Genomic DNA, 12,569 nt, shown 5'->3' on the forward strand with positions numbered 1-12,569 from the left:
TGTTTGGTATTACTGAAATTTTTATAACTCCAAGCAGAAACAAAACAAGCTTTATCTGATCCTTTAATACATCTGTCAGAGAAGCTGAGACTATTCCTGACTTTGGAAAATGTTACGTGATATTATTTTGCATTAAGAGATGGCTAAGTAAAACCTTGTCAGGATTTATTTTGGTGATATACTTAGAGGACATTCATAGGAAATCGTGTTTATTTTGAAATACCATGGTCATACAAAGAAGGAAGGAGTTGGAGCTGGGCCATATTGGAATTTGAAGTTGTGCCTTCTAGTACATAGTGACCTCTTGAGCCAGTTTGTGTGTTTGAAATGTGGAGATAAAACTTGCCTCACATTATTGTGAGCATTTGTGTATGTGTAGGTGTATATTGGAGTGTCTAGTAAACACTTAATGCACCAAGGGTGTCCTGTGGGTTGTCTGTGTGCAAAAGTGCTTTGTGCATGTAATTCCCTTTAATCATGGTAACCCAAAATGGTAGATATCATCATCATTATTATTATGTTTTTAAAAATTTTTGTTTATTTGAGAGAGAGAGTGCATGAGCAGGAGGTTGGTGGGGAGAGGGAGAGGGAGAAGCAGACTCCCTGCTAACCAGGGAGCCTGAACATAGGGCCCAGTCCCAGGACCCTGGGATCCTGATCTGAGCTGAAGGCAAATGGTTAACTGACTTTACTGCTAAGGCACCCCATGAATTCTGTTTTTATAGATGAGGAGGTGGGTTTAGAAAGGTAATGTAATTTATCCATTATTGTACAGCTAATTATTGGTAGAGTTGGGGTTCAGACTTCAGTGGTCTTAACTGGAAAGCCCCTTGCCAGTATGATATATTGCCCACAGATTGCCAAAAATGATGATAAAAGCAGATTTGTTGTTTGACATGAGATAGATTCCTGAAATGGTAGTAGTGTGCTTTTTTTCTAATTGGTTTTAATCCAGGGAAGATTTAGAAGAGTATGTTCCAGTTTAGATGAGCACATTATGTGATGGTTCATAGGGCCGTACTTAAGGCAGCCTCACTATCCTCTTTTGACAGTGTCTTCTAATGTAGGCAAAATAATAAGAAATCCTGTAAAGTCAAACTTAACTAAATGTCACAAGTGATAGATAAATTTATGAGATGTGTCAGGAGTTCATACATTGCTCACTTAAAAACCCTGTGCACTATATAGAGTCTGGCATAGAGAAGTCAGTAAACTGGCTAGCCTTTTCTAGGGCTTTTTGAGTGCTGTGTGGAATTGATCGTTTGGCACCTTTTGAGTCACAATTTCCATTTCTTCTGTGTATAGACATAAAAGGTCTTCTGGTTGTTAAACATAACATTCACATTGTCTCATTTTATTCTTGCAATTACCCTATGAAATGTATAGAAGCAGCACATCCTCATTTTACAACTGAGAAATAGGGAGACCCCTAGTAGCTAATTGACAAGGTCGCAAAGCAGCTTTGTGGCCCCGCAAATGGAGAGCTCAAGTCCCCTGTTTCGCATTCCTATGCTCACAGATTTTGTTTTTTCTTAATGAAAGTAAAAATATACCAAAATGTTTCTTGTCTTTTTAAAATAAGGTGATTGAAAACAATGATTCTTAAGTTTATAGGAAATAATCAGAAGTACTAGCAATGTAAACTAAAAACTAACTATACCAGTTAGAGTGCTATTAATTAACATTTTGGAGCATTTCCTTCTGATCCTTTCTCTTTGTATATGTAAAGAATTTTTAGTGAGATTTTTATCATTATGTTGTATGTAGATGAGTAGTCTGTTTTTTAAATATTAGAATTCTGAGCATTTTCTTAAATATTTTGAAAATACTTTTAATGAATACAGGTTTTCCCATCATGTAGAAGAACTGCAAATTTTATTCCCATATTATTTCCAGTTTGCTGTCATAAATAATGCTGTGGACACATTCTTAGGATTGTTAGGGTATTTAAAAAATTCTTTTGTGTTGGATAATTGCTTTCCAGAAAAGCTATGCCAGTTTACACTTTTTTACCACCATTGTCTGATAGTGCCCATCTCATTGCATTCTTGCTTATTACTATTAGCAATTTATTGGTTTTGAAAAACCTTCACCAATTTTTAAAAACAAACATGGTATCAGTTTTTATTTTTTATACTGGGCATGTTCAACAGTTTATAATCATTTTATATTTTCTGAGTTATCTGTTTATTTGGTACTTTTTTCCTAATAAGATTATTTTTAGTAGGTTTATAAAAACTTTTATCCCCCCTCCATTGTTAAGAGTCACTAGTCACTGGTAAAGTCACTAATTAAATTTTCAGACTTTATGATTCTTGGCTCATATCCATCAGCTTGTTCTGTGTTCTTTTCCTTTTTTCTCCCCAGAATGTTTAAAATAACCATCTTTACCAGGCAGTTCCGTTAGTTTTCCAAATTCAAACTTGGGCTTCTTTAGCAATTTTTACTTTTGTAGTCACTGTGAAGAGAACATAAATAGACTGACTAGTCTTTTCTAGGTCTTTTTCAGGGCTTTCTAGAATCAATTGTTTAGCACCTCTTGGATCACAGTTTCCATTTCTTCCATATCACGGCATAAATGGTCTTTTAAGTTGTTTTGTTTTCTGATAAAACTTTAATAAAACAAACTAAGCAGTAATTGTTGGTAGCTTTGCCATGAACATGAGTGTCTTCCAGTTGATGGTTTCCTGGTGAAACTCATACAAAACTGACTGAATAAATAGTTGGACATCAACATGAGTGTCAGTCATGATGTGCCTTTTTTTTTTGTAAGTCAAGGAACACGTTTTGTGTTACCTGTGAGATTCTTTGCATGAATTTATCAGGTGATTTTTGACTGGAACATTTTCAGGTTGAGTTTATAAAATGCAACCTTTTCTTTCTGCAGATTTTTAAGGCTTACTTTAAAAAATGGCCCTGAGGCCAATCAGATGCATTTTGGTTCCTTAAATCCTTCCTGTGACTAGTGTATTCCCAGTATTTCTGATGTTGACAATAGACTGTGCTTTCGTATCATACCAATCTTTCTTAGAAAATGGACCAAACACTTTCTTCTTGGCTCCTTTTTTGATGCTTGTTGTGAGGCGCTTGTTCTTGTTGACCACTGTGGTGCTGCTCTCTTACTCCTCATGTGTCATATTTAGGGGTTTTCCTAGTTTGTCATTTGATAATCTTCTTTATGGTATATTTTGATGTATAGAAATTTTAAAAAATCTGTAGTTAAATCTTTCTTTGATTTCTATTGTTTTTGTAATTTATAGTTCTTGCCTAGATAGTCTTAACTATAGTATAGACTTTTTTAACTGTTTTCTTTCTTTTCTTTTTTTTTCTTTTTTTTTTTTTTTAGTTGCAACTACTGGCCCTTCAGTATATTATAGTCAGTCACCAGCATATAATTCCCAGTATCTTCTCAGACCAGCAGCTAATGTTACTCCCACAAAGGTAACAAAGGAATAATTTATACATTTATAAATATCTCCTTTTTAATTGTTCAGGCTTCCTTCAAAGAAGTTCAAGAAGTAGTTCAGCATTAAAACTTATATGTCCCATAAGATATAGCTATTTTAAATTTCTTTCCAGATACAGAAGTTATGCTTCTTACTCATCTTATTTTTATGTTACAGTAAGTGTGAACATTTAGAATATTTCCCAAAAGTGGGGGGGATGGTGGTGGTGATGGGTCCTTTATCATTTTGTTTTGGTGGAAACAGGACTAGAATGGCCTTGCTGAACCACTATGTGGTAAGTACTTCAGGCCTGAAGTGACTATGTAGGTGTCTATTAACAACCAGTATTACAACTGTAGTTGAGTTAATGAAACTTTGAAGACAGATGGCTTGGGTGAATTTAGACCCTGGCTCTTCTGCTCACTGTGACCTTGGGCAAGTTTCTTAAATCTCTCTATGCATTAGTTGCCTCATATGTAAAATGAGGATAATAATCCCTTAATTCATAGGGTTTTTGAGGATATTAAAATGAGATATTATGTAAAGTGCTAAGAACAGTGCCCAGTTGGCACATTAGTAAATGCTCGATAAATGTTAGTCTCCATCATCATCATCATTATTGTTAACATCATTTAACACATTATTTAGGAATAAAGAAGAAATTTATTCTATGCATTTACTGTAGAATTGGATTTTTAAGATTCTGTTATTAGTTAAAGCAATTTCCATTATATGCCAAGAAAGGAGTATAACTGTAAGTATCTTTGTAAGTTATGTCTTCTTTTAATGCTTTGGTGTATACTTTAATGATATCTTTACCTTATAATGCTCATGTTTGTGGTTTGTGAGAATTGGTTTGTATCTAGTTATCTGTAGTTTTATAGACAACTTAACAAAAATCTTTAACTCTTTTTTTCTTTTAGGGTCCGGTTTATGGCATGAATAGGCTTCCACCTCAACAACATATATATGCCTATTCCCAACAGATGCACACACCACCAGTCCAAAGCTCATCTGCTTGTATGTTCTCTCAAGAGATGTATGGTCCTCCCTTGCGTTTTGAGTCTCCTGCAACAGGAATTCTATCACCCAGGGGTGATGATTACTTTAATTACAATGTTCAACAGACAAGCACAAATCCACCTTTGCCAGAGCCAGGTTATTTCACAAAACCCCCAGTTGCAGCTCATGCTTCAAGACCTGCAGAATCTAAGGTTATTGAATTTGGAAAATCTAATTTTGTTCAGCCTGTGCCAGGTGAAGGAATAAGACCATCTTTGACAGCACCTGCACATACAACACAACCAACTCCTTTTAAATTTAACTCAAATTTCAAGTCAAATGATGGTGACTTTACCTTTTCTTCACCACAGGTTGTAACACAACCCCCTTCTACAGCTTACAATAATAATGAAAGCCTTTTAGGTCTCTTAACTTCAGATAAACCTTTGCAAGGAGATGGCTACAGTGGACCAAAAGCTAGTCAAACCATTGGACCTCGAAATACGTTCAGTTTTGGAAGCAAAAATGTGCCTGGAATTTCATTTACTGAAAACATGGGTCCAAATCAGCAAAAGAATTCTGGTTTTCGTCGAAGTGATGACATGTTTACTTTCCATGGTCCAGGGAAATCAGTATTTGGAACACCTGCACCAGAGCTGGCCAACAAGAGTCATGAAACAGATGGAGGGAGTGCCCATGGTGATGATGATGATGATGGCCCTCACTTTGAGCCTGTGGTACCTCTTCCTGATAAGATTGAAGTGAAAACTGGTGAGGAAGATGAAGAAGAGTTCTTTTGCAATCGTGCAAAATTGTTTCGTTTTGATGCGGAATCCAAAGAATGGAAGGAACGTGGAATTGGTAATGTAAAAATCCTCAGGCATAAAACATCTGGTAAAATTCGCCTTCTCATGAGACGAGAGCAAGTATTGAAAATCTGTGCAAATCATTACATCAGTCCGGATATGAAACTGACACCAAACGCTGGCTCCGACAGATCTTTTGTATGGCATGCTCTTGATTACGCTGATGAGTTGCCCAAACCAGAACAACTGGCTATTAGATTCAAAACTCCCGAGGAGGCAGCACTTTTTAAGTGCAAGTTTGAAGAGGCCCAGAACATTTTAAAAGCCTTAGGAGCAAATGTAGCCACAACAACAAATCAGGCTATGAGAATTGTAAAAGAATCCACAAGTCATGATAACAAAGATATTTGCAAATCTGATGCTGGAAACATGAATTTTGAATTTCAGATTGCAAAGAAAGAAGGGTCTTGGTGGCATTGTAACAGCTGCTCATTAAAGAATGCTGCAACTGCTAAGAAGTGTGTATCATGCCAGAATCTAAACCCAAACAAGAAAGAACTCCTTGGCCCACCATTAGTTGAAACTGTGTCTGCTCTTACACCTGGCCTAGAAAATACACCAGATAGATTTGCATCAACGACTCCAAAGAAAGAAGGTCACTGGGATTGTAGTATTTGCTTAGTGAGAAACGAACCTACTGTATCTAGGTGCATTGCATGCCAGAATGCAAAGGCTGCTAACAAGAGTGGATCTTCATTTGTTCAGCAAGCTTCATTTAAATTTGGCCAGGGAGATCTTCCTAAGTCTGTTAACAGTGATTTCAGATCTGTTTGTTCTACGAAGGAAGGACAGTGGGATTGCAGTGTATGCCTCGTACAAAATGAAGGAAGTTCTACAAAGTGTGCTGCCTGTCAGAATCCAAGAAAACAGAATTTATCTACTTCTTCTGTTTCAGCTCCTGCTTCCTTTAAGTTTGGTACTTCAGAAATAAGTAAAACCCCAAAGAGTGGATTTGAGGACATGTTTGCCAAGAAGGAAGGACAGTGGGATTGCAGTTGCTGCTCATTACGAAATGAAGCAAGTGCTACAGTATGTGTTGCTTGTCAGAATCCAGGTAAATTGAGTCTATCCACCTCTGTTGTTCCAGCACCTGCCTCTTTTAAGTTTAGTACTTCAGAGACAAGCAAAGCTCCAAAGAGTGGATTTGAAGGCATGTTCACCAAGAAGGAAGGACAGTGGGATTGCAGTATTTGCTTAGTGCGAAATGAGGCAAGTGCTACCACCTGTGTTGCTTGCCAGAGTCCAAGTAAACAAAATCAGCCTACTTCTGCTGTTCTAGTGCCTGCCTCATCAGATACATGCAAGGCTCCAAAGAGTGGATTTGAAGGCATGTTCACCAAGAAGGAAGGACAGTGGGATTGCAGTATTTGCTTAGTGCGAAATGAGGCAAGTGCTACCACCTGTGTTGCTTGCCAGAGTCCAAGTAAACAAAATCAGCCTACTTCTGCTGTTCTAGTGCCTGCCTCATCAGATACATGCAAGGCTCCAAAGAGTGGATTTGAGGGCATGTTCACCAAGAAGGAAGGACAGTGGGATTGCAGTATTTGCTTAGTGCGAAATGAGGCAAGTGCTACCACCTGTGTTGCTTGCCAGAATCCAAGTAAACAAAATCAGCCTGCTTCTGCTGTTCTAGCTCCTGCCTCGTCAGATACATGCAAGCCTCCAAAGGGTGGATTTGAAGGAATATTCACCAAGAAGGAAGGACAGTGGGATTGTAGCATTTGCTTTGTCCAAAATGAGAGTTCTTCCTTAAAATGTGTGGCTTGTGATGCCTCTAAACCAACTCATAAACCTATTGCAGAAGCTCCTTCCGCTTTCACTTTGGGCTCAAAAACTAAGTTAAATGACTCTTCTGGAAGTCAAGTTGGAACAGGATTTAAAAGTAACTTTTCTGAAAAAGGTTTTAAATTTGGTACTGCAGAACAAGGATTTAAATTTGGGCATGTGGATCAGGAAAGTACACCTTCATTTACATTTCAGGGTTCTTCTAATACAGATTCTAAGTCAACAAAAGAAGGATTTAGTTTTTCTGTCCCTATGTCTGCTGATGGATTTAAATTTGGCATTCAGGAGTCTGGAATTCAAGAGAAGAAAAGTGAAAAGCCCCTTGAAAATGACACTGGTGTTCAGGCTCAGGATATCAGTAGTCAGAAGAATGGTAGTAGTGTAATTTTTGGTCAAACTGGTAGCACTTTTACCTTTGCAGATCTCGCAAAATCAACTTCAGGAGAAGGATTTCAGTTTGGCAAAAAAGACCCTAATTTCAAGGGATTTTCAGGTGCAGGAGAAAAATTATTCTCATCACAAAGTGGTAAAATGGCTGATAAAGCTGACACTTCTGCTGACCTTGAGAAAGATGATGATGCCTATCGGACCGAGGACAGTGATGACATCCATTTTGAACCAGTAGTTCAGATGCCTGAAAAAGTAGAACTTGTAACAGGAGAAGAAGATGAAAAAGTTCTTTATTCACAGCGGGTAAAATTATTTAGGTTTGATGCTGAGATAAGTCAGTGGAAAGAAAGGGGTCTGGGGAACTTAAAAATTCTCAAGAATGAAGTCAATGGCAAACTAAGAATGCTTATGCGAAGAGAACAGGTACTAAAAGTGTGTGCTAATCATTGGATAACAACTACGATGAACCTGAAGCCTCTCTCTGGGTCCGATAGAGCATGGATGTGGTTAGCGAGTGATTTTTCTGATGGTGATGCCAAACTAGAGCAGCTGGCAGCAAAATTTAAAACACCAGAGCTGGCTGAAGAATTCAAGCAGAAATTTGAGGAATGCCAGCGACTTCTATTAGATATACCACTTCAAACTCCTCATAAACTTGTAGACACTGGCAGAGCTGCTAAATTAATCCAGAGAGCAGAGGAAATGAAGAGTGGATTAAAAGATTTCAAAACGTTTTTGACAAATGATCAAACAAAAGTCACTGATGGAGAGAGTGAATCCTCTGATGCAGGTGCTGCCAGTGCCTCTGATACAACCAGCAAGCCAAACCCTGAAAACACAGGGCCCACACTGGAGTGGGACAACTATGATTTAAGGGAAGATGCTTTGGATGATAGTGTGAGTAGTAGCTCAGTACATGCTTCTCCACTGGCAAGTAGTCCTGTGAGAAAAAATCTCTTTCGCTTTGGTGAGTCAACAACAGGATTTAACTTCAGTTTTAAGTCTGCTTTGAGTCCATCTAAGTCTCCTGCCAAATTGAACCAGAGTGGGACCTCAGTTGGCACTGATGAAGAATCTGATGTTACTCAGGAAGAAGAGAGAGATGGCCAGTACTTTGAACCTGTTGTACCTTTACCTGATCTAGTGGAAGTGTCCAGTGGTGAGGAAAATGAACAAGTTGTTTTTAGTCACAGAGCAAAACTCTATAGATATGATAAAGATGTTGGTCAGTGGAAAGAAAGAGGCATTGGTGATATAAAGATTTTACAGAATTATGATAATAAGCAAGTTCGAATAGTGATGAGAAGGGACCAGGTGTTAAAACTTTGTGCCAATCACAGAATAACTCCAGATATGACTTTGCAAAATATGAAAGGGACAGAACGAGTGTGGGTGTGGACTGCTTGTGATTTTGCAGATGGGGAAAGAAAAGTAGAACATTTAGCTGTCCGTTTTAAACTACAGGATGTTGCAGATTCATTTAAGAAAATATTTGATGAAGCAAAAATAGCCCAAGAAAAAGATTCTTTGATAACACCTCAGGTTTCTCGTTCAGCCACTCCTAGAGAGTCACCATGTGGCAAAATTGCTGTTGCTGTATTAGAAGAAACCACAAGAGAAAGGACAGATTTAATTCAGGGTGACGACACAGCAGATGCAACTTCAGAAGTTGGAGAAGTGTCTAGCACATCTGAAGCAACAACAAAAGCTGTGGTTTCTCCTCCAAAGTTTGTATTTGGTTCGGAGTCCGTTAAAAGTATTTTTAGTAGTGAAAAATCAAAACCATTTGCATTTGGCAACAGTTCAGCCACTGGGTCTTTGTTTGGATTTAGTTTTAATGCACCTTTGAAAAATAGTAGTGAAATTAGTTCAGTAGTCAAGAGTGGATCTGAAAGAAAAGTGGAACCTAATTGCAAAGAGTCGAAGAATTCAGATGACAAACAGTCTTCAGATGGCAAAGTCAGAAATCTCTTTGCTTTTCCAAAGGAAGAGTCCTCAACTAATTACACCTTTAAAACACCAGAAAAGGGTAAGCACTTAGTCTTTAGTATAAGCACAATTTTTCATCCATTGTGTGTAAATATTTTGCTTAATGCATATACTCTTTGTAGGATACTAATGTTTTAGTAAAAGTTGGGTCATAAACATAGTGCGTTGTGAACAGCCAAAAAATAATTGTACAGATTGTTTTTTCTGCCTAAATCTGTTTCCCTGTGACTGTTTAAACAGCGGAAGAGAACGTGTGTGTAAGTTATTGAGGATATCTAATTGAAAGATATTTATATTATGTTTAGTGCAGAGGACAAGAACCTAATACAGTACCAAAGTTTAGTGACTCATGTACTCATGAGTATTAGCTTGAGTTTGATTTTTTTTTAAGTGTTCATTCTTCAATGTATCATTCTCTTGTCACTCAAAAAACATGGTACTGAGATGTTTCTATGTCATATAAGGTAGTCTTACCACTATTTATTAAATGAGCAAAGAATGAAACTACCAGGATAAATGAATATCTGAGATGGCTAAATTGGTATAAATTGAGGGACTCTGGCTTTTTATATTTTAAAATCACATTGACTTTGATTCTCAAGATGTCCAAAAATGAAATACTCTTTATTTTCTAGGATTTAATTTTAGCCTTTTTAAATCTAATCCAATGGCTTTTTGGACCAGCATCCCTTCCTCACAGCCTGAGAACGAAGGTATAGAGCTAGTATTCTCAGTATGAGATGACGTCAGTTTTTTTTAAGCAGCTGGTAGTCCTTAGCGAAGTAACTGGCTGTATGAAATTAAGCACTTAACACTAAGGTGTGCATGTTAAAAGAATGTCTGTTTAAACAAGTACTTTTTTTGACTGGTGGTATATAACATCCTTTAATGCTGTTTTTGTTTTGTTTTGTTTTTAATGTACTTGGATGACATGTTTTTTCAGTATTGTACAGCATTATTTTGAGGTAGATCCATGTGGTCTTTATCTTTTGCTTTATACTTCATTATTCTATTATTTTAAACTCTATTTAATGAAGACCTTTGTTTTTTCTAACATTTATCTTTAGCCAGGAATGTCTGCTAGCATGTATACACATGGAACAGAGTTGCCCTTTATTATTACCCTTTTGGATAGGATTTAGAAAAATATCCTATTTGAAAGTAGATGTCATTTTTAACAGCCAACATTGTATACCTGGTATGTTATAAAAGTAAACATTGGTATTAGAGTGGAGTAATAGGAAGTGGGGGAATCTGTTAAAGTCCTTTGAGAGCAAGGTTAGGGAAATGAAAACTATAAGTATCTAACAAACAACATATCTTGAGCAACACAACTATGTTCCGTGATAAAATAACAATCCTTGATTTGGGGGCCCTTTACTCGATCACAATACTAGCTAAAGAACTTTGCTTTTAATTTTTAACCCTCATTCTTAACGATATATTCTTTGGGAATTTGTGAAAAGTGTGGACTTTTTCCTCTAAATGACATATACTTGAATGCACACTCCAGGACTGTAGGTTAAGAATTCCTGGTCTAAGAGCAGATTTACCAGTATACTACTGTATGACAAAGAGCCTTATTCTCTTTCAAGTCCAAGAATGTAATGGTCCCAAAGGACCTTAGAAATGGAGGTTCCAGACACTGAGGAAACTGAGGCTTGGCTGGGCTATATGAAATGCCCACGCTGTCTCTACCAGCTAATAGCAGAATTGGAGTAAGAATCTATATATCTTACAGTATTGTAATTGATACTATGTTTTTCTAATTAAGGAGAGTAAAAGGCAAGTTTAGCATTGTAAAAGGTCTCCAGTTCTCTAGATCAGATCAAATATGACCTGTGTATGTAATTTAGGATTTTCTTTTTTTTTTAAACAGATTTTATTTATATATTTGACACAGAGAGAGAGTTATCACAAGTAGGCAGAGAGGCAGGCAGAGAGAGAGGGGGAAGCAGATTCCCTGCTGACAGAGAGCCCAATGTGGGGCTCGGTCCCAGGATCCTGAGATCTGACCTGAGCCAAAGGCAGAGATTTAACCCACTGAGCCACCCAGGCGGCCCTAGAGTTTTCTAATAGCTACATTAAAAAATAGAATAAAAAACAGGTGAAAAAAAGAAGCAGATGAATTTAATTTTAATCTAAGCAGTTACATTATATCTGAAATGACATTTCAGGTTCTAATCAGATTGTATAAAAATAAAGATATACTTCATATTCTGGGTTTTTTGTTTTGTTTTTTATACAAAGTCTTCAAAATCCAGTGTGTATTTTTATTTTTATTTTATTATCTTTTTTTTGAGGGAGAGCCAGTGAGGAGTGTGTGATCACAAATGGGAGGGACAGAGAGAGGTGGAGTGGGGAGGAGAGAGAATCTCAAGCAGACTCCATTCTGAGTGTGGAACCTGACACAGGGCCCAGTCTCCTGATCCCAAGATCAAGACCTGAGCCGAAATCAAGAGTTCGGCAGTTAACCAACTGAGCCATCCAGGTGCCCCTAGTGTGTATTTTTATACCTGAAATAGGACTCAGTTTGGACTAGCCACGTTTAAAGTGCTTAATAGCCACATGTGGTTAAGATATGATTTTGGACAGCACCTGTTGGTACATGATTTGTTTTATCTGTTCCTTTTTTTTTTTTTTTTTAAGACTTTATTTGACAGAGATCACAAGTAGGAAGAGAGGCAGGCAGAGAGAGAGAGGAGGAAGCAGGCTCCTTGCTCAGCAGAGAGCCCGATGCGGGGCTCGATCTCAGGACCCTGGGTCATGAACCAAGCTGAAGGCAGAGGCTTTAACCCACTGAGCCACCCAGGCACCCCTTACCTGTTCCTTTTGCCAGATATTCCTCTTTATTTATTGGCCACAGTGTATTGTATGAAGAATCCCTTTTTTCTTTGTGTTTTGCTTTTTTTTGTTGTAGTTTTTCAGCTATAAAATTTGTCCTAAATTCTTACAGTATTATACCAAGGATAACAGTAATTTTAATTTAGTTTTATATGTTATCATGCTTGGAAGTGTGCAAAACTGGATATAACTCCATTCACCCACCGTCCTTGGCAATTGTTAACAATTCCAATTATACACCATCCTT

General features: G+C 37.4%; 1 protein-coding gene across 2 annotated transcripts in view; it reads left to right on the forward strand.

The window, feature by feature from the left end:
- RANBP2 (RAN binding protein 2) overlaps positions 1 to 12,569 on the forward strand; it is an 85,445-nt gene that overhangs the window by 55,677 nt on the left and 17,199 nt on the right. The window contains exons 19-21 of one of the 2 annotated variants that reach the window (XM_044263798.1): positions 3,347 to 3,441; positions 4,370 to 9,518; positions 10,114 to 10,191. In XM_044263798.1, coding sequence (XP_044119733.1) covers positions 3,347 to 3,441; positions 4,370 to 9,518; positions 10,114 to 10,191 — 5,322 coding nt within the window. The remainder of the gene's footprint in view (positions 1 to 3,346; positions 3,442 to 4,369; positions 9,519 to 10,113; positions 10,192 to 12,569) is intronic. The other variant, XM_044263797.1, reaches the window with a different exon arrangement.

This window comes from Neovison vison, chromosome 8, assembly GCF_020171115.1.
Source record: "Neovison vison isolate M4711 chromosome 8, ASM_NN_V1, whole genome shotgun sequence".
Taxonomy (NCBI): Eukaryota; Metazoa; Chordata; class Mammalia; order Carnivora; family Mustelidae; genus Neogale; species Neogale vison.